General features: G+C 33.9%; 1 protein-coding gene across 7 annotated transcripts in view; it reads left to right on the forward strand.

Annotated features, from left to right (window-relative positions):
• The window catches only part of tim (timeless), a 200,764-nt gene that overhangs the window by 98,663 nt on the left and 78,550 nt on the right, over positions 1-23,551 (forward strand). For 6 of the 7 annotated variants that reach the window (XM_069836319.1, XM_069836324.1, XM_069836322.1 and 3 more), the window contains 8 exons: positions 2,155-2,213; positions 5,137-5,320; positions 5,578-5,778; positions 8,132-8,278; positions 10,237-10,380; positions 17,229-17,306; positions 20,178-20,226; positions 20,535-20,659. In XM_069836319.1, the coding sequence (XP_069692420.1) occupies positions 2,155-2,213; positions 5,137-5,320; positions 5,578-5,778; positions 8,132-8,278; positions 10,237-10,380; positions 17,229-17,306; positions 20,178-20,226; positions 20,535-20,659 (987 nt within the window). The remainder of the gene's footprint in view (positions 1-2,154; positions 2,214-5,136; positions 5,321-5,577; positions 5,779-8,131; positions 8,279-10,236; positions 10,381-17,228; positions 17,307-20,177; positions 20,227-20,534; positions 20,660-23,551) is intronic. The other variant, XM_069836323.1, reaches the window with a different exon arrangement.

Here is a 23,551-nt window from a genome sequence, read left to right on the forward strand (position 1 = left end):
AATAACAGATGGATGATTCGAGATGTTACGAAGAATCATGGATAGTGAAAGATTGGAATTTGCTGTTGGCAACGAGAATTCCAAAAAGATACAACTTTTCACTTTACAGTAATAGGACGATTATAAAATTTTTACCATATAGGACAAATTGAATGAAATTGTTAATAATGCTCGGAAATTTTAATAAACAATAATATATCGTAATGGTTTACTTTCTGTATCTTCCCGTTTATCATTAATTGTTTGTTTTTATTTTTCTTCCTTTATCTATGTTTGTGTTTTTCTTTATTCATCACCTTTTTTTTATCTGCCACCCTTTTCTTTATCCGCTATCCTTTTCTTTAGTCGTCACCATTTTCTTTATTTGCCAATTTTAATCATGACCTCTTGTCATTTTGTTGTCCTTCGTATTATATTTCTTTTTAAATCTCTTCCTACACTTCTTCCTTACACTTTCATTCATTTCTTTTCTCACTTTCACATTTCTTTCTTCTCCCTTTAGTCTTTTTTCGCTCCTTTTTTATTTCTCTCTTCTTTCGTCTATCTTTCAGTTCTTAACTGTGTAGTCTGTGGTTTTCTATCTCCTGATGTAACAGGATCCATTCTTTGGCGTTTTTAATGTTCTGAATTGTTTGTGTACTGTCTGGAATCTCGCGTGGTGTGATTTTACATTCCTCTTGAACAACGGCGACACTAGCATTTTTTATTTCGGAATTCATTCTGGTGACCTGAGCGCCATCACAGGAGGTAACATTCTTTTGTGCACCACACAATTGCAAGTGTTCATTATATTAAATTAGTACTTACTGTACGGTACTATACTTCTTTTTTTGAAAGATGGGACATGACAGGAACGTTGCGATCGGAAAAACAACTGAATGTCACATAGCATGGTAGGCCTGTTGCTATGGTAACAACGGTTGAGTTGCCAAACCTACAGTTCGCACGTGGCGAGTGCTTAATAGCTCTCTTGGCAACATTTATTGTGCACACAATGTTAGCATTGGTACGTTTCGTCTTTGATTCTCTGTCGATTTTTGTATTGTTTTCTTACCTTCGCGTCAATTGTGAATGAATGTTTTAACGTCAGCCATCGTAACGTCAATTGATACCTTCCATCAGCTGGCAGTCCATATTGGCAACATGGCACTGTAGTTCCAAGCTCGGCCGCTTAACTGTCATGTCCCATCTTAAAAAAAAAAAACAAGTATAGTAAAGGAATTATGTACAGTAGTGGCAAAAAATCCGGACCGACCTTTGTAGCTGATTTCAGAGCCTTGTTCACTCCAGAGCACGATAGACTGGTAACTAAGACTTTCGTGGTTCGAATCCTGCCTGGGAAGGAAACTTTTTTTTTGTTCCTTCTTCAAATTTATTCCCAATACTTTTCGATTGCTGGTAAAATTCATGTTCAGGGAATAGTAAGTTAATTAAAATCGAAAAGTATTGGGCATAAATTTGAATAAGGAACAAAAAAAAGTTTCCTTCGCAGGCAGGAATTCGAACCACGAAAGTCTTAGTTACCAGTCTATCGTGCTCTGAGTGAACAAGGCTCTGAAATCAGCTACAAGGGTCGGTCCGGTTTTTTTTGCCATTACTGTACCTCCTAGACGCAAAACAAAAATTAAAATATTGAGTTAAAATGTACTGGTAATCAGTACCGTAATTAAGATTAAATCACAAAAACTCTTTGTTTAAGCTATGAAGCAATTGCTAAGGTAAAGTCGTGAACTGAATGTAACAATAATTAAATTAATGAGTAAATTTGATTGGGAATAATTTGAAACTAGTTTTAGTAAAACTTTCAATATTTGTGTAAGATGAAGAGAAATAGAAAAGTGGATAGCCTACAGGTAGGCTATGGTAAGTAGTTTTTTTTTTTTTTTTGGACATGCATGTTGTTATTTGTGAAAGAGTTCTGGGCAATTTGAATATTATGAATCGTAGTAATAAAAAAATATGAACACATATAAATATGAATATTCAGAAATTTTAATACATAAATGTGTGTGATATGTCTATACTATTTTCACGAAATACAAAATATGTATAACTCCAGTGACTTTGATATTGTTATTCGTTGAGAAAGATTAAAGCCTTTTTGTGGAAGGGTTGATTATGTGCAATATTAATATTAACTTCGTTTTATTCCAGGATCTACTGCCACTTCTTACAAACGTTCATGAAGCAAAAGTTATAGATGCAACTGTGAAGTAAGTATTTACAAAAATATTCTAATGGATAGTAAATAGTTTTTCATGTTATATCTCTAAAGAAGTATAAAATAAAACGAAACTTGACCTTGTGATTATAGAATTTATGCTCCTATTATCTTGAAGTAAAATCGAGTAATGTTTATCTGTTAACCATACAAAAAAGTAAAGTGTTTCGAGAATAATAGTGACTTATTATAAGGAAATAATTTTCTTCAGCAATTTCATGTTTGTTAAAACATTAGTAACCTTTCTTTTATGTTGCTTATGGATTATTCCATGTGAAATAACTCTCAAGATGTGAAAGGAAAAATTTATATTTATTAAATGCTACATATATAAGTAAAAATAAAATTACTAACAAGAAAATGATACCAATACATTAATAATATTTATTTAAAAACGATTAAATATCACTGAAACATAACTATCACAGAAATTTTATATACGAACAAACAAAGAAGGCCTTTTGTCTGTCGGTTATCACTCGAAAGTAAGGACACCTAACTTATTGAACAACAGAAGTCAGTTTTTTATACATCTTGATTTTACACTTAACACTTTATATCATTCATGAATTGAGTTATAATAACAACTTTCTAATGTTAAAATGAAAACTAATTAGTAGAGGACCTAGTTGACTGGTTTTGACTTCGTGTTAGTCAGTCGAAACTAGTTAACTTGGTACTTTACCCTTAGTTTTCATTTTAACATTAGAAAGTTATTATAACTAAATTCTTACCTAACTCAACTTTTTAGTTAATTAAGCCTGCTTAAATAGAATAAAATAGACTATAGATGTCAAACTGAGTCATGTTGATTATATTTATTTATTTATTTGCTTATTTACTTATTTATTTATTTAAATATATTAATTTATATATTTAGTTACTTATTCAATTATTTATTTATCAGTTTATTTATTTATTTATTTTATTCATTCATTTAACTTATTTATTTATGTATTTATTTGCTTATTTATTTATTTATTTAACCCTATTTTACCCGAAAGTACATTAGGGTTATAGTTATAGCCTGAGTTTATATTATTATAATGAGAATTCATTTGACGTGGGTAACCCAGTCTTGCTACTTAAAATTAACACTTATATCTACTACAATACCGGTAATTTGAATTATTTACAAGTTCTTAAATATATTACATATAAAATTACATTGACGTGGGTAACCCAGTCTTGCTACCGGGTACTTAAAATTGAACACTTATATCTACTACAATACCGGTAATTTGAATTATTTACAAGTTCTTAAATATATTACATATAAAATTACATTGACGTGGGTAACCCAGTCTTGCTACCGGGTACTTAAAATTGAACACTTATATCTACTACAATACCGGTAATTTGAATTATTTACAAGTTCTTAAATATATTACATATAAAATTACATTGACGTGGGTAACTCAGTCTTGCTACTTAAAATTAACACTTATATCTACTACAATAATTTGAATTATTTACAAGTTCTTAAATATATTACATATAAAATTACATTGACGTGGGTAACCCAGTCTTGCTACCGGGTACTTAAAATTGAACACTTATATCTACTACAATACCGGTAATTTGAATTATTTACAAGTTCTTAAATATATTACATGTAAAATTACATTGACGTGGGTAACTCAGTCTTGCTACTTAAAATTAACACTTATATCTACTACAATAATTTGAATTATTTACAAGTTCTTAAATATATTACATATAAAATTACATTGACGTGGGTAACCCAGTCTTGCTACCGGGTACTTAAAATTGAACACTTATATCTACTACAATACCGGTAATTTGAATTATTTACAAGTTCTTAAATATATTACATGTAAAATTACATTGACGTGGGTAACTCAGTCTTGCTACTTAAAATTAACACTTATATCTACTACAATAATTTGAATTATTTACAAGTTCTTAAATATATTACATATAAAATTACATTGACGTGGGTAACCCAGTCTTGCTACCGGGTACTTAAAATTGAACACTTATATCTACTACAATACCGGTAATTTGAATTATTTACAAGTTCTTAAATATATTACATATAAAATTACATTGACATGGGTAACTCAGTATTGCTACTTAAAATTAACACTTATATCTACTACAATAATTTGAATTATTTACAAGTTCTTAAATATATTATATATAAAATTACATTGACATGGGTAACTCAGTATTGCTACTTAAAATTAACACTTATATCTACTACAATAATTTGAATTATTTACAAGTTCTTAAATATATTATATATAAAATTACATTGACATGGGTAACTCAGTATTGCTACTTAAAATTAACACTTATATCTACTACAATAATTTGAATTATTTACAAGTTCTTAAATATATTATATATAAAATTACATTGACGTGGGTAACCCAGTCTTGCTACCGGGTACTTAAAATTGAACACTTATATCTACTACAATACCGGTAATTTGAATTATTTACAAGTTCTTAAATATATTACATATAAAATTACATTGACGTGGGTAACCCAGTCTTGCTACTTACTTACTTGATTATATTTAATTACTTTGTAATTTAAATTTAATATACATTGACTCTTCCTTGTCACACCCAGAATTTATTCAAAATTCTGTTTGGGCTTATAAAAATACAACAAAATCTGACTTCGTGAACATTACACCCAAAAAAAAAAAATAAAATAAAATAAAAATAAATAAATAAATGCAGTTCATCTCCTCTAAAGCCAGACGTACTAGCTACTGAGACAGGGATTTCCAGAAAACTTTGTAAAAACTTTTGTTTTAATCCCTAAAATTGGAGGCCAAAATCTAGGAAATGTAACAAGAACTAATTTAGTAAAGTTTGTTCTTTAGTTTGGTCTTGTCATATTTTCACAGGTTTCTGATAGTCCTACTTTCTCTTTTACAGAATTTTAGTGAACTTGACAATACCAGTAGAGTGCCTACTTCCAATCGACATAATGTCCAAAACGGACACAGGTCGGCATACAATATATGAACTCAATCAGTTGCTAATGTCTGGCAAGGATGCTTTTGTGGACTCTCGGAGCACTAGGGCTGTTACGGATTACATGAAACGTATTCTAGACAAGGTAATTATCTAATTAAAATATCTAGATTTACATGGTGCTTATAACATTTTGGACTATATGCAAAAATGTGTACCACCAATTGATTCTTTACATAGGTTTCAGTTATCAAAATTTTTTTATGAACAACCAGTATCACATAGTTTTCTAGAAAAAAAAAGACTGATACGGGTGATCTGAAACACCTCGTATTTTGAAATTGTGTTTATTGTCTGTTTTTTTATTGTGATGTCTAAGACGTCATTTTTGTTGTTACATAGGAGTGCAAATTATCGCAAGTGGAGTGCGAGAGCTTGAACAACTGTCTGCTATTGCTGCGGAACATCCTTCACATCCCAGAGAGTCGCATTCTGAGTCCTGGTGGCTCTTTGCACTGCAGCAAACAAAACCAGATTCTATGGAACCTTTTTACTCAGAATGTAGATAGAATTCTCATACAACTGATGACATGTTCACAGAAGGTAAGACTGAAAATCCATTTCTTCTTCATTCTTCCACTTTCTTCTTCTCTTTACTCCTCTTTATCGTTCTCTTCCAGAGAGACCAGAGAAGTGTCTATGTGAGCTCCTAACCTAAAGGTCATTTGTCTCACTTCGTTCACACTGTCCCACTGGAGGGACTTGAGTAAAGAGAGAAAAAACAGAAAGCCTAAATTAAGAGGCACAGTATATATAAAATGGAGTGAGACGGACCACGTGGAAAACCACGAGACAGTTGGAATGTTACACATTTTGATCGAAAAATTACAGATAGGCTATCTGTTTATTAACGTAAAAGTAAATTGAAAACTATTGTCATTACAATAACATACAATACAGATTATTAAGGATCTTTATTTTCTGACTATTTTACATATAGGCTGTATTGCCATTACACCATCCATTCCTAAGTAATCAACAGTTGAAGATATCTTGGTGCTGGGTCCTACACTTAAATCCAGGGGTGTATGCAAGGAAGGGTTACTGCCCCCCCTTAACTTAAAAAAATTACATATAGGCCTATTTCAGTATATTTCATTGTTTCCATGGATTTTCCTGTTACGGTATGGGCTATTCCATATGAAATCGATCAGTAAATAACCTCGCATTTTTTTAATACTCTAATTTTTTCCCTATTTATACAAGGTGCTGAGGACAGTGCATTTTAAAAAAGATACTATCGAAAGTCAAAAGTTTTCGTACTATTGAGCGACAAATTTAGCGTATTTTATAAAAACAAGCCTCTTTCAGCATTCAGAACTCTGTAACCATTTACTGCAGAACATTGAACGAGAGTTCATTTTGAAGCTGACATTTGGTAGGTTATGCTAAGAAGAAATCCTTATTTTTATTGTATACAGAGAGACAGATAATCTGATTTTACTTACTTTTAGGCTTTTTGCCAATTTGTAAAAATGTAAAAAATATTGAGAAAAAACCTTGCATTATTAAGAGGGACTTCGGCATTGTTTGCTTAGTGGCTCGGCAATAAGTTTCGAGGGTATTAAATAAATTATTTTCACATGCCTAGACTTGAACGGCGCAGTACCGCACACACTAGCCGAGAGCTGAAGATAAGCGAGCGTTGGGCGTCATTTTACTCCTGTGTTTATGAAAACTTGTGATAAAGCTAGCCCAGCTATGCGCTGCTAGACGAAACCACGTGTTTGTCTCCTGGCCTTGCTTGTCTCGGCTAGCTCCTGTCTCACAGTCAGCTGGTTACTTCACATGCGTACTATTTATTTTCTTTATTTGATATTTTCAATACTTTCTTATCAACGCTACACCAGTAAAAAATATGTGTTTATTTGTACTTTCAATGCGGAATCTAACCATATATTTTTTAAATATTTTTTCGTGGTCAAAGGCGTCTTAATGAAGAAAAATCTAAATTTCTCCATTTCCATAAAAAGTAAGAAAAACTGTTTACATGTCAATATAAACTTTAATTTCTCAGCATCAAAATAAACCATGATTTTGATCATTGGGTGAAAGGGTTTCGGAGCCACAACAGTTTAAAGTTGCTAATTTTATGAAAATACGATAAATTTAAATATTTTTTATTTAAACACTATGAAGTTCTGATGCCTCAAACTTTGCATAAAGCATTGTATCACAGTTGTCAACGGACAGAAAAAGTTTCATTGTATTTAAAAATTGCAAGGTCAATTTTTCTCTATATTTCGGTCGATTTGAAATGGAATAGCCCGTATGTAAAGTGTTACTTATCATATACAAATAACTGTTGACTATATATATATATATATATATATATATATATATATATATATATATATATATATATAATTATTGTGTAAGTGTAATAATGACACAAGCATCTTTTATTACACAAAATTAAACAGAAGTTAAAATTTGTTAAAAATAGGTTGACTGTGAAAAAGTTACGTTTCAAAGATTTTATAAGGATATTCGAGCATAGAATAATATTATTAATATACCGTAACATAATAATAATAATAATAATAATAATGATAATAATAATAATAATAATAATAATAATAATAATAATACACAAAATTTAAAGTACCGATAATGTTAATTGTAAACAATTTTAATAATAATTACCCCCTCTCCCATGACAAAATTCTGCTTACGCCACTGCTTAAATCTAATGTAACTCTGTTTTTGTTGAATGACTTTCTAGCATAGACGTTTTTATCGGTAGAGCCTACACACATATCTTCTAGTCTTCACAATAATTACATACATATGTTAAACGTAATATCCCGATAAACAAAGCCAATGAATTTACTAAAACGTTATGACAAGTTTCAGTTCGAGTTTTACCAATAAACTGGGATATTTTTCTTTCCAGGCATACTGGGGTGTAACGATGGTTCAGTTAATTGCTTTGATGTACAAAGACCAGCATGTTGGCACCTTGCAGAAGCTACTCAATCTATGGTTTGAGGCATCATTAAGCGAGAGTTCTGAAGACAACGAGAGCAATACTTCGCCACCTGTAAGTATACCCGTACTTCACTACCGGTACTGAATTCTGATTTTTACATTATCTCTGGATAAAGCTTAAAGTTTTTAGAATAAAATCTCACTTAATGTAAAAAACGTAATCCCGCAATTATATGCTGGGTTTATTTTGCAATAGGCTATAAAAAGAACAAGACTATCGTTTGGAATACTGAGTGTTAGTAAGCCTGGTGACAAGTAGCATTTCTTCTAGAAAGGAATGTTTGAAGCTTAGGGTGATTTTTTGTATTTCTCGCGATACAGCACTCCAAGCGGCTAGCGACTAGGAGTACTAGGAACAATAGACTGTGCTATATTTCGCATTGTTGTGAAGAAAAGGAGAAGTTATGTAAACTGTGAAATGTTCGTTACTGGTTGTAATAAATGTTAATGGCTAAAATACAATAATTGGGGTAATAATATGGGACAAGGAGGAGACGTTTGTAGTGCTATAAATTGTAACAAAAAGAGGCTAGAGTTATCCTTCTTCCGAAAGATTCAGCAAGGTGAGTTTATAAAACATACTATACATGGTTAGTTAAAAGTCCCGCACCACCTAAATAACTTTTGAAGCATGTGGTTCAGTGACATGAAACTTGGTATGTGGGGGTAACCATATACTAAGAACTCAATAATGGTATTACCGAGTTTTTTCTACTTTCGGTTTAACCGGAAGTAACTCCAACTCTCTTATTTTAAATGGAACACACAATATATACTCTTTATTTTTGAATAGTGCTCATTAAGAGATTTTCAAAAAGTACCCACACTCAAGACTTCTGTACAAATTCAGTGGCAACGAGAAAAAACCCTGTCACCACCTGGGATCGAACCCCGGACCTTCCAGTCCGTAGCCAGCTGCTCTACCAACTGAGCTACCCGGCCGCCCCTTAGGTAGTAAATAAATACAATAATTCAATACCGGTACTCAATTGTAGTATTAAAATACAGACAAATTGAATGTGCGGAGTATCATACATGACATTATGCTTAATTATAATGTATAATTGCGAATTTAGGAATATAAGATATAGTAAACATAACCTATAATATTTCCATATGAATGGCAGGGCATTGGAGACCACTAAAATTAGACAGAAAGGGGCAACTGGGACAGTAAACATAACCTATAATTTCAACATATCTAAATATCCGTGCGGTGCAACTGAAAATTATTGAATCGTGCATAAATGAATGTACCGGTACAAGAATTTCGCAATATTTAATCGAAATAAAGGCAAGTATTACACATACGAACAACGTAATTTTCACACCAAAAATAATATTTCATCTTAACTCGCAAGTGATTTATGTCTGAAGTGTCTCATAATCATTGTTTTAAATTTTATTAATGCAATTACACTACATTTTAGAGAAATATATGTTACTCTTTATGCATCCCAACTAATTTATATGGTTGAAATGCCGCCCTTCGTGATCAGGTTAAGCGAGTTACATGGTCTGCCTTACGGCCTGTATTAGATCATGATGGTTGTGGCACAGTCTGTTGTTCCTAGTACTCACAGCGCTCCAAGCGGCTAGCAACTATCGCGAGATTTTAAAAAAATCATCCCAAGCTTCGCAACTATATATACTAAACTGTGGTGATATCACTATCAACATCGTATTCCAAAGATAATTAGATAGACCTACCAGTATTTAAAATCACAAGTAGGCCTATATAATATACCGTGTGGTACTTTAGTTATCAATGTTATCATAAACCTGTTGTGTCTGATCGCAGCCGTGGTCTGACGTACCGCAAACTGGACATGTTGTGAAAACTTAATGCAATAAAATTTTGTCGAAAAAAAAAAATAGTTTTAATGTTCACATCTTACGCAACAATCCTATTCTTGTAATACAGCTACTGTTATTTTTTAACCAAGAAAAACCTGTCAACCTCTGTAACAATATTTTAGTTACAAGATGTATTGTTCAAATGTATTTCAGGACCAAGGTTCTGGTGAATCTTCACCGATGTTGACTTCTGATCCCACCTCAGATTCTTCAGACACTGGAAGCAGCAGCAAGGACAATCGAATGCATATTCATAGCAATAGTAAGATGGACATGGATGGCGGTTCAGGGAAGCAGGTGACTGACTACAATAATTTTAACCGTTTCATTACATTCGATCTAATGTTATTAGTACTGTGTTAAATTCAGTTTATCTGTTTTGAAATTGAGTGACACTTAGTCCAATGAAGATTGTTTCGTGTGTAGGAACACTTTGGGATTTAAAACTTCCCCTAAGAGTTACGTGAGTCTTGTTACACCTATGTGTTTCGGATTGTGCCTTGTACTTGATGCTAACACTTGAATACATTACAGAAAGAAGGAGCAGTGTGTGTATTTGTTTTTTTAAAATGCAGTGAAACTCTGTTAAGAAGCTTCTACATAGGCTATTTGAAATTTAAGTCAATATTTACTCTTAAGGCCCGCTCCCACTTAACAGAATCAAATCGAACAGAATTTCTCTTCGCAATGTATTTAAGGGTATATGTACGTGAACGACTACAAATATTATCAGAAAATGCAGGTTCTAAATTTCTAAAATTTTATAAGAAAATGAACTCACAATTGGACAAACATTACAAGATACCGTACCACAGCAAGATTTATTAGAATCTTCATCATTACGATGTTTGGTGACGTATACACGTCCGTTGATGTGACATATTAATGAATTTAAATGCTATTATAGTCACAATCATGCCATGGTATGAAAGATTCCCGCTCGAGGTTGTGAAATTTTTCTTTCATACCATGGCATGATTGTGACTATAATAGTATTTAAATTCATTTATTAGAACTTAAATATCTGATAAAAGTATAAAAAAAGATTACAAATATTTTTCAAACCAATTTTGTCAGAGTATGAAAAATAAAAACAAAGAAATTTTGCACTTATATAATTTGGTAACCATAAGATTGTTGTGGTCTCTCTGACATCTTTAATATTTTTCCTGCATGTAATAAACACTTATTTCTGTAAAGTAGACTACTCTCCGACATGTAGAGTTGTTTATTTTAACAAAATTAATTTTTTATGTGTCCTATGTAAAAAATATTAAAATTTACATACTTTTTTGGTACCTAATTTTTCTGTTTTCAAAGAAATGGGCATTATTGTAGTCTACCTTTTGCATAAATTCATGTTAAATCAGTGTACAAAAATTCAGAATTATGTCTCTAATGGTTGCGGAGTTATGAAATATTATGTGCGAAAATTTTCAAATTTTGGAAAATTTAATTTAAAGTAAAATGTGAATTCTTAAAAATATTATTAGTAACCTTTTTTTATACTTTCATCAGATATTTAAGTTCTGATAAGTCTTGTTGTGATACCTTATAATTTTTGTCAAATTGTGAGTTCATTTCTTTATAAAATTTTAGAAATTTAGTGCCTGCATTTTCTGATAATAATTGTGGTCGTTCACGTACATATACCCTTAAATGGAAGATAGCAGAAAGCGGCGCGTGAAATCATACCGAATCGAACAGAACAGAATTCAGATGGTAGAATATTTATTCCACTGCCGGAACAATTTCTTGTTTCGGGTGTGATCATAAGTTCTCGAAGCCTTCGTGAAAAAACAAATGAACCATATCCATTCTTGGCGACTTAATTTGTTTACAATTGAAAGTTATTGCTGAAATAGTATGTATACAAAAATCACAATTTAATATGAACGAAGAAAAATTAATAAATCTCGTGCAGAATTATCCTCTTTTGTATGACAGAGACCAAACACAAAAGTACTGTTCAGTTCGATTCCACTAGATATGAGCAGCAACAGACTTTTCGTTTTGTTTCGATTCCGCCAAGTGGGAGCGGACCTTTATAGATTTTAGGAGTCATATTCAAGCCGTACACGTTTTTAAGTCCCTCTAGCTTTGCTCGGAATAAGTACTTTTTTATATTCTACAATTTTTTTTATTACTACATAGCACTTCCTGTTTTCTCATTAGCTAATGATTAACTGCTATTTTAAGTTACAATAATTTAATTGATAATGTTCAAATTAACTTCGTTAAGAAAATGTGTCATTACAGAAATACAGAGTGATTCTCACTTAATGTTGACATATTTTAGTAAAATGATGTTCCTATGACTACTTACAGACCATTATAAACTTCCATTTCATTCTCCCTCAAAATTTATCTTGCCTACATAGTACATAATAAAAATTACGGTATTAATTTCTTTATAGGTATTGTGTACTTAGTAGTACCTTTGGTTAAATATGTTGTTGTTTTCTAATGCCAGGCATTTGACAATAAAGTCATTTGACCTCTTGCACTCCAATATTTTTCAAAGATATTGAAAATGGCAAGTTGTAGCCGATTTAAGTGAACACCATATTTTAATGTTTTGGTGGTTAAATATAATTGTATGCTAATGAGAAATAAAATGTGTTCACTTGTAATATGAAGCACATACCGCTTATATACTGACTAAACATGGTTCCACGGCACTTCAATCCTTAAAGAAGATGGCAAAGGTAGCCATCGAAAACTTGGAAGCAACTATCAACTCATCTGATTGAGAACCCGAGAAGGGTTATTCCAAACTAGACCTACTTACAAAATAAGGCCTAAAACTTATTGGGTGCTATTCATAGACATTTCGCAGCACGCGCTATGAATGTGCTAAGCTAGCCCCGGCTATCCACTGGTTACTTGTACAGAATTCAAATCATATCATATTGCTAACACTGGTTTATGAATACGAAAAACGCTGATCATCCACCGGAAGCCCGCGCTAAAAATGTCTATGAATACGGCCCTAAAGGTCATAAATTAATTTGCATTTTTCCTTTAATTTTTAGAAATAATTGCAATATTACAGCTGTTAATCATATTAATTCATTGTAAGACGTATGAAACACTTAGTACTGGTACATACTCACCTGAAGTTGTGTGACCAATTTGAAGTTTTCACACTACCACGCCACAGTTAAGGCTATAAGCTCTTTTCAATACGAAATGACAGTGACGTAAATTCCCGTTAACATTATAATGATATGATTAATCGTAGCCTATTTCACGGACTACCACTACCATAGACATTTATTACTTCACCTCTCAACAGGAAAAATAAGGAGTATGCCTGAGCTTCATAGTAGCCACATCATTGGAGTATTTTATACCCCTGAATCATCATCATCATCATCATCATCATCATCATCATCATCATCATCATCATCATCATCAGCTTTACAGCTCAGTGTGGGCTTCGTATTTCTTAATGGTTTTTTCCAAGCTGTTCTCTCCTTAACCAAAATCCACCAATTCTTTATGCTCAGTTTCTTTATATAATATATTCCAACACTCCACTAAGTTGTACGAAAAAAGCTGTTAGATCTAAACTTCTTATGGATGTGAAGGTATTTTTTTTTAAATTGGTTATTTTACGACACTTTATCAACTACAATGGTTATATCGCGTTTTAATGAAATGAAGGTGATAATGCCAGCGAAATGAGTCCAGGGTCTAACGCCGAAAGTTACCCAACATTTGATCTTACTGGGTTGAGGGGAAAACCCCCCAGAAAAAACTTCAACCAGATAACTCTCCTCAACCGGGATTTGAACCCGGGCCCAATTATGTCACGATCAGACGTGCTAAAATTACTCCACAGCGGTGGACGTGAAGGTATTGAACAGAATATTCTTAGACAGGTTTCACTGTATTTTATCTGTAATTTAGGGACAGAATTGCGTACTTTTCTTAAATGTGTGTAGCAGTGATAGGTGTGTGCAATAATATTGACACTTGTTTCTAGTATTTCACAGAAATGCTGTTTGAAATAGAAATTTGGACATATTACAAGACTTTAACAACTATTACTGCAGCTCACTGTTTGAAATTGTAGTTTACTTTTTTATACCTGTACTTGTATGTAAAAGTATCTTCAGTGCTTACTTCCTTCAAAAAGAAGTTGACTTGTACAATAATTATTCATGGCTCCTCTTTAGTTTTGTCTGAAATAATTAAAATGTTGCCCAGCTCTTAACCAAACTCGCTTTCCTTCCTAATGATAATTTTTTTTTTTAAATCTTCAAAGTTATGAACGGATTTCTGACCAACTACAGTCTACCATAATGAACTCATACTTTTGATTTATCGGTAGTATTGTAAATTATAGTAGTTTGTGTTTCAAATGTAGGTGGTATAACGGTAATACTGGGTGTTCATTTCAAAGTGTGTCATGACGTCACTGTTGTTGGGTCACCGATTTGAAGCGAGTTTCAGCTTATATGTCAGAGAAGTTGCCTATTATTTAAGGCATTCTTCAATCTGAACTTGAGAACGCGTACGGTATAACTTGAACGTCGTAGCAACAGATGGCGGTCTGTACGGTCTGTGTGCTACCATAACCTCTTTCGAACTGTGTTTTGCGCCGGCAAGTCGTACGCAGGGTATTTGTTATCATCGGTTGCGTACGGTAACATTCCACAACACAAATCAAATGCTCCGTGTCCATGTTGACCGTCGAAGTTAATGTCAACAAATACGTAAGTAATCGTCTTAACCCTCTCCCCATATCCCGACAGTACGTATTTCCAAACAGTTCACATTCCTGCCACTACCGGCGTTACCGTACGTATCGGTACGTACTCTTCAGAATGAACGCCGTACTTGCTAGGCAACTTCTCTGCCTCATAGGTTATACACCTCTGCGGAAGTGTAGGAAGATTGAATTCTCTAGGCTCATCGGCTAGCCACATGACGGCATACAGCGAGCTATGACACATTTTGAACTGAACACCCAGTAGAGAATTACAGTACATAAAATTATTGTAAAAAATGAAGGTATTTTATAGGTCTAATATTAACCGGTATCCATTTTAGTAGTAACTTCAATCCATCCATAGAAAATGTGCTTCATAATAACAAAATCAAGAAACATACTTATGTACGAAATAGTAAATTACAGAAAAAAGTTCACACTTGACATGTAAAAAGTACAAGTCTTTATAGATTTCACGAGTAATGATATCTCTAATTAGTGTTATCGAATATTTATCTTCTCGTTGGTTACAATTTCTGTTCACAGACTGCCTCTAAAGGGAATGTCTTTCAGAATTGTTGCTGATGTGTGTACACACATTTGTGTGCATGTGTGTGTGCTTGCATTCCGCCTGTGATATGTTAATCTGATTCTCTATCATGGTATCTTCGTGCAGAATTTTATAGGTACATCTACATTATCCCTCAAAAATGAAGCAGAAACTCGCACAATGCTTAAAATATTGTTACAAAGTGAGTTCTAGCAAACATTCCCAGAGTTTTAGTCAGCCGACCAGAGGCAGGTCCCTTCATTACCGCCAGTGCTTGCACTCGCGAACTCATTGTACTTCGCCGGATTAAAACTTACGTACCTTGTACTAAACAACATCCAGTACTAGCTCTCCTCACAGCAGCATAAAAAACTCCTTCTCTCTCTTTCTACATCCTCATGATTTTAGGTATATGAAGTTAATTTACCCTTAAGGTACAGTCACACGTCGCTACTTTTGCTGCGCAACTTTTGTACTGCAGCTGCAAAAGTTGCGTGTCGTGTTCACACGTAAGCCAAAAGTAGCGCGCTGCACGCTACTTTTCGTGCTGCGCAACCCGAGTGCAGCAAAAGTTGCAACTGGAGGTTGCGAGCCTGTTCACACACAAGGCGCTACTTTTGCAGCCGCAGTCATGCTGCAGGTTTCCATCTCCGTGTTGACTTCTCAATATACATTTTGTGGTTATGTTCGCATTATTAATAAATTCATGCGAAAGCTTACTTATCTATTATTTGCTTTTCTGTCCTAACTAGTATTCAGAAATTGGCATTATTTTTATTATAAAGCTTTTAAAAACGCCTATATACTTAAATGATAGCCAACAGCATATTCATGTAATCAATGTTGGCAACCCTCCTGTTTGGAACTACGCTACAGAAAATTAAAAAAGTGAATTATATCGTCAGAAAATATGCTCATACTGTGTTGTACATTTAATAACAGTTACAAATAATTTATTTTCATCACATCTAACATTAAAATACATCCAAACAATAAAAGTATCATTGGCACATTTGGGTGGCAACACTGGTCGCAACTGCAGCAAAACTTTCAACAAAACCGATATCAAAAATGCTGCGGCTGCAACCCTGAGAACCCTGTTCACACGTCGCTACTTTTAAGTTGCGCGCAGCATGGAAAAGTAGCGGGCAGCAGGTTCGGCAGCCGCTACTTTTCGGGTTGCACTGTTGTTCACACGTCGCAGTAAGAGAGTTGCGCAGTTTTTTGTACTGCATCGCTGCAAAAGTAGAGACGTGTGACCGTACCTTTAGATGTATCAAAGTACTTTGAACAGATGATTGTCAACATTTAATCATTTTGAAACATGTCAAATATTTTTTAACCTAATTTTTGGTAAATATGGAAGAATGATAAAGAATGAAGTTTCCGAATTACCCAAACAAATTTAACGTAGAAAAATTCTACCACTCAAAATAAATAATGCATTGAAAATATCCAGTCTTTTTACAATAAGTATGAATCATGTCGAAGTGTTGAAAGTAATACGAATTTGTCTTTAAATTGAATTATTTTACAGTAAATATTTTTTTCTGTTTATTGATGTGTGAAGACAAACATAATTTTTTATAATTTCAGACTAAGGTTTGTCATATTTCCAATTTCACACTAGAAGGCCTTTTATTTCATTTTATTTTTTTTAACAGTTGTTGAAGTATGTCCATTCTTCTTACAGTCATTAGAAAATTGGCATTGTGATCTTGCCAGTAAATATTTGTGAGAAAAAAATTAAAATTTTGACTTCATAATATTACATTACTGTGAAATCTGAAAACAAGTCTTTATTTTGTGCGACTGACATGTTGTTTTCCATATCTGATGAAAATGTCCCTAACAAAAGTTGTTTCTTTTTCGAAGATATGCAGTCACATCATTTCAGAATCCTACATTGAGGGGCGGTGGAGCTCCATCACCATGCGTTCATGTGATCGCCATGTTAGTATTACTCAACATAGAAAAGAGTTCTGTAAAATGTTGTAGACATATTTGTAAGGTATTAATATGCCACATAGCACGTGCCAACTTTATACACATACATCAACAAATTTAGTAACTTTTATTGTAATGATGTTGGTATTGCATTGTTTGGCGATCTGTAGTAGCATGATCTTTAAATAATGCAAGCAAAATTTAAACACACAGACCAGAAGAAGACGAACTTTCTGTAATGTTACAAACCTAAATGTTTCGCAAAGACAACTGTTTGTCCACGGCAAACCATCGCATGTGGGTCACATTCACTCTGAAACTATCATTCCGTCGTATACAGGGTGGAGCACGAACAGTGGACACGTTTAAATTTTTAATTGCAAATTTATTTTAGAACAAAATTTAATCACACCGTAAATACAAGTTTCGGGGTTCTTGATGATGAAGTTCGCTGCATTATTTGTGGGGGTCTACCTCTGTAATTACATTGTTGTAAAATAAAATTGTAATTAAAAGTTTAAATGTATCGATTGTTAGTGCACTTCCTGTATGTATTAACAAATATTTTAAAAAATTCATTTTCCGGGCTGAGAGGCCGTGGTCTGTTGGTTGGTTTTCTACCAGACGTTTCATCTGCAACTGCGGCAGACATCTTCAGTGGAGTGGTATCCGAGGTCGCAAAACTCTTCTCGGGGTATCTGAGGCAACTGATCCTGTGGCTGGTTGTGTGGATGTATTTATAGTGCAACTAGCGGGCCGAGGTCTGTTGTCGCTGTGGTCCATGCTGCTTTGTTCGCTGCTCCTGTTCTGGGTTCCGTCTTTCTGTTGTAGTGGCTTCTTATCTGTTACTTCTTATCTTCTTACAAGAACTTCTATCTTCTTACAACAGAAGGACGGAACCCAGAACAGGAGCAGCGAACAAAGCGGCGCGGACCGCAGCGACAAAGGCCTCAGCCCGCTAGTTGCACTATAAATACGCCCGCACAACCAGCCACAGGATGCAAGTTATGCTACTGAAAAGACGACGATACCTACGAGCGGCAATACGCGACAGGAACCCTATACGAATTAAAAACACACAACTACCTTACCGAGACAAACTGACATACCTCGAGGTAATATTTAACAGGAAGTTAAGCTTCAATCTGCAGGCGGTTAAAATCCGCCAACGAATAGCCCTATCTTCTAAACTCCTGTACAAAGTCTCCGGTCGCCCTCCCGATCGTATTGGCATCCTCCCACAAACCAATATGATAATATATAAATCCATTATCCGACCATCCATAATGTATGCCTCCCAGCTCTTCTCCCATATGACACCCTCCTATCTCCGCCTCCTAATCCAAACAGAGAGAAGCCTAATCCGTAAAGCCTACTTAGTAGCTCCTCACACCAGAAATCATATACCATACGACCTTTCCGGAATTAAACCTCTCCCTGAATACATCCGTCGCAAAAATATCAAATATTTCCACAAGTCCTTAAACAAACCATACATCCAACAGCTTTTCAACCCCCCCCCCCCACAAAACCCGAACATAACAATATCCAATCTCTACCAACAGTATACCGAACACCTACAACTCCAAGCCAATAACTAATACCTATCCTTAACCCAAGATGGCCCTCAAAAGGGCCGATACATCAAGCAATAGACGACCAACACAACAATAACCGCCAACCACTAAATAGCACTGACTCAACATAGATGACAGACATAACTGCATCATGACAACAAGGCAGCGGACATGCTGTGGGTAGATCTGGCAGACGGCAAAGTATAGAGTCCACACACAACAACAACATGAACCAACGACCATCAAGACCGGATCCTGCCTTTTCTTGCTGGGGCAGTCCATGTGAGGCGTGAGATGAAATCTACTGCGATCCAAGGACAAAAATCTCAACCTGAAGAGAGCATTGAAGTCTCTAAAACAGGATACCACGGTGGGAGAAATCCCAAGTGGTAATACATAGTACTACTACTACTAGCCACAGGATCAGTTGCCTCAGGTACGCCGAGAAGAGTTTTGCGACCTCGGATACCACTCCACTGAAGATGTGTGCCGCAGCTGCAGACGAAACATCTGGTATAAAACCAACCAACAGACCACGGTCTCTCAGCCCGGAAAATGAATCTAGATCTATAGACTCCGGCCGTGAAAGCCTACACTACAAAATATTAAAAAACTATTCTTTCATAAAACCTCGTACAGAATTAATATAGAGGAAGTGGCATTGCATCAGTTTGTTTGCTATTTGATTTTTCATTATGGAAATGAAGGCTACTGATCTAGTCTAAGTTGAATTATCAAGAGCATCCTAAATATACGCAGGTATTATATATCTCGCAAGTACTCTCAAAACAGTTGAAGTGGCCCATATGTGCAGGTATGCTGGCATCTAAAACTAGTAGACAGATATTGTTTTATGTACTACATTTATAGATAATTTTTTGTTCGCTAGCTTCCCACAGTGACATGTAACCTGTTGTTGAATTTAGCAAACTTGAAACTTTTTTCTGCTGTCATTGTCAGAGAGATCAATAAAGTTGAAGATGACTGAAATTTATCCATAAAATTTGGTTTGAACTGTACTCGGTTATTTAGTGTGAATTTAAATTAAAATTATCAGGAGATCGACTGATTATTCGTTATTTAATGCGCTAAATAGTAAAATATAGCCAAAGATCTGGAAAAAGGAGAACATCGTAATTTTTATGTTCACATATGGAGAGCATGAAATATTCGAGTGACTCCAACATTTTAGCATAAAGGGATAACCTTCTACATGTCACTGAAATAGGTTCGAGTTATGGCACAGATATTGTGTAAATATGTTCTTTGACAGAATTAACAAAACTTTAATTTTTTCCAGCATGTGGCACGGATATCTCACGCAGATTCGAATAAAACAAATGGAAAAAGTAAGTATTATGCATTTGTCAGTAAAAGCATATGCTCAGTTTGCTGATGCAGTACGTGAAATTGATTATTGTGATTGATCATCACAACCACCACATTTGCAATGATATCGGAAGTGACAGTGACATTAATGAAGTGTCAAAAGTGACTGTAGGAAGAGTCTAAGCATGTTTTATTTGCTATTGCTTATACAGTATTGTTATAAAGAGAAAACAGTAAATGAGGCAACCTTATTTAGTATTTAACTCTATTTCAGACGGTGATATTATGTACTGGTACTCACTATTAAAGTTGTGTGCGTTTCTTCCAGATTCCAACGAAGTACAAAGAAAGAATCAGGCAGGTCCTGGTGCATCTCGTAAAGGCAATTCTGGGAAGAGTTCTAGTAAGAAACAAAGCGACGTCGAGAGTGGAATATCGTCACTTCACTCACAGGCAAGTGTCCAATGTTATATTAAAAAAAATAACATGTTTAGATTCATTCACTATTGTTGTTGTTTAGTCAGCTGACCAAAGACAGGTTGGAACCTCATGTTTTTCATTATATTAATTTTTGGCACAATGAAATCTATTTTAATTAAAAAATTTATGCTGTAGGATTTTTTAAGCATCAGGTAATACTCGTATTTCAATTCTCAAAAATATCGAAATGCAAATGTATATAAATTCAATATAAATGACCTGCTTTTCAGCTGACAAGAAAGAAAACAAAAAAAAAAAAAAAAAAAAAAAAAAAAAATAGTGTTTTCTTTCTTTTCACATGATTTTATTCTCTTCAATTTATGGGTACAACAGCTCAAAAGGTTAAAAATCAATCTTCTTAATGTATCCAGCTGTTTGCTGACAACATAAAGTCCACTATAGTTCACTGTAGTCTATTCAGTTGTTGTTTTTCACGAGAAATGAGGGGTATTTTGATCGGTGTTCATTATAGATGCCTGTTGCTAGTGCCAGAGTTGGGGTGTAGTCAATATATACTGCAGGCTGTGCCTTCTGCAACTGGTACTGATGATTTTAATTTACTTCTTTTGTGGTTTATGGATGAACAGTATAGAAGAATGTGTTCCAGATCTTCATCATGATTATTACACCACAAACAAGTAGGATTATCAGAAATGTGAAATCGGTGTAGGTACAATTGAGTGACAATGTGACCTGTTCTGGCTCTTGTTAAAAATGTTTGAACATATCTGGGCAAGTTTTTGTACATTTCCAGGTCATTTGGTTTCTTTTGTACAGACTGTAAAATTTTTCCTTTGTCAGAAGAGAGCCAATTGTTGATTCATAGGTTTGTAAAATGAGACTTTACTGAAGCAAAAGCACTGGATAGAGATATCACTTGAAGAGATCTTGGTTGCAAATGTGTTGCCTGTTTTGCAGTATTATCGACTTTATTTAAAAATAAATAACTTAAATACATACAACATTTACGATTCAATGTTCATATTGAATGAAACATAAATTTCTTTGGTATGTCAGGGACAAAGGGTTTTGCTCAATTCTGGATATTGTTATTGTTGTTACCGTATTAGTCTCTGTTTCCATAATAATCATAATCATTTATCGCATCCATTGATAATATACATGATATGGAACATGCCATATTTACAAAAGTAATAATTAATTACATAGGTAAAAGGTAAAGGTAGAGGTATCCCCGTAACATGCCATGAAGCCATTTGGGGGACATTGAGGTAGAGCCCCATGCTTTCCATGACCTCGGCACTAGAATGAGGTGGTGTGGTCGGCACCACGCTCTGACCACCTTTTACCCCTGGGAAAGACCCGGTACTCAATTTTATAGGAGGCTAAGAATAACTATAATTAAATGCAACACAAATACGAATATACAAAAATTGGGACTTAATTATCAGGTCAATTTCGGCTATAAGGTCCGTTTGCAGTACCAGTATGTCTTGAAGTCAGGACCTGAAACAGGGGAATTCCAAGAAGCAGTGATGTAATAGCAAAGTGAATAAGACCCTTTTAAATTTTCGGAGCACAGATATTTTTTTTCATGTAACAAGACAAGCACTTATACATTTTAAGACCAGTATGAATAAAACTATTTTTATATAATGTGGTATTAAAGGGGGTTTGTGAATATCATATTTCCTCCTTGTATGATAAGAATGGACATCTTTTTTTTTTTTTTTTTTTGGTCTAAATTAGCTTTTATATATGAATGAATTTAAATACTTTTATAGTCACAATCATGCCATGGTATGAAAGAAAAATTTCGCAACCTCGAGCGGGATTCGAACCTACAACTTCCTGTACTCCGGTCAGGTGCTCTACCAACTGAGCTATCGAGTTCGTCTCACACTAAACGCTTGGAATCATCCTTTCATACTGGCGACTCTGTTATAGAGTACTGACCATAGCGTCTGATCTAGTGAGCACTGCTTATGGTTGGGAAGAATCATTACATATTGCGAAATTTTTCTTTCGTACTGTGGCATGATTGTGACTATAAAAGTATTTAAATTCATTAATATGTCACATAAACGGACGTATATACGTCATCCAACATCGTAAGAAGAAGTTTACTTTTATATATACTAAAATTTAAAAAAAATATAGAGATAGTATGCCCAGAATTTTAAAATACTCTCTACAGCTAGTTCTTTGATTGATTTGTACTATTGACATAATAGCTCTTTTCTATGTTTGAATAAAGTTTTTGTCTCTTGCTTTAGAGTTTGATTTTTGAAGTTCGTTTTATTATAAGAATATTGTCTTCCACTAAATTCCTTGGTAATTTTAGAACATTTGTCCACAACAGTATCAAGAAAATAAATATGTTTCTTGTTGGCATGCCTTGTTATTAGTTTATCAAATTATATGGCTCATTTCATCTCGCCAAAAAATTGTAATCTTGTAAAATCTTAACTTGTTCCACATCTTAAAGCTTCAATAAGGTAAGGGATATGAAATACAATAAATGAAATGAAAAAAAAATATATATGCTACAGATACAGTTTCGTTTCAGTAAATAAAAGTACTTTGTTGTAAAAACTAGGTTATTATTTACTACACTATCTAATGCAAGAAAGTTAATTAATGTATTTTTGCTTCTTTTTCATATCGCACATTTTGAAGACGAAAATAGTTTCTCGAATTTTCACTTTTTAAATATGGAAATCCTAACAAAATCAAATCTTCTACTTTAAAAGTCGACGTGTTAAAAATAATAGTTAATGAATTTTAAAAAAAGTTGAACAAATGAGATATTTTATCCTATGTCAGTTAAGAATCGTATCTAAAACTGGATCGCATGGATGTCCAAAAGAAATGTTTCAGTATTGGTATGACATCTGGAATGAA

This window comes from Periplaneta americana, chromosome 9, assembly GCF_040183065.1.
Source record: "Periplaneta americana isolate PAMFEO1 chromosome 9, P.americana_PAMFEO1_priV1, whole genome shotgun sequence".
In the NCBI taxonomy this organism is placed as follows: Eukaryota; Metazoa; Arthropoda; class Insecta; order Blattodea; family Blattidae; genus Periplaneta; species Periplaneta americana.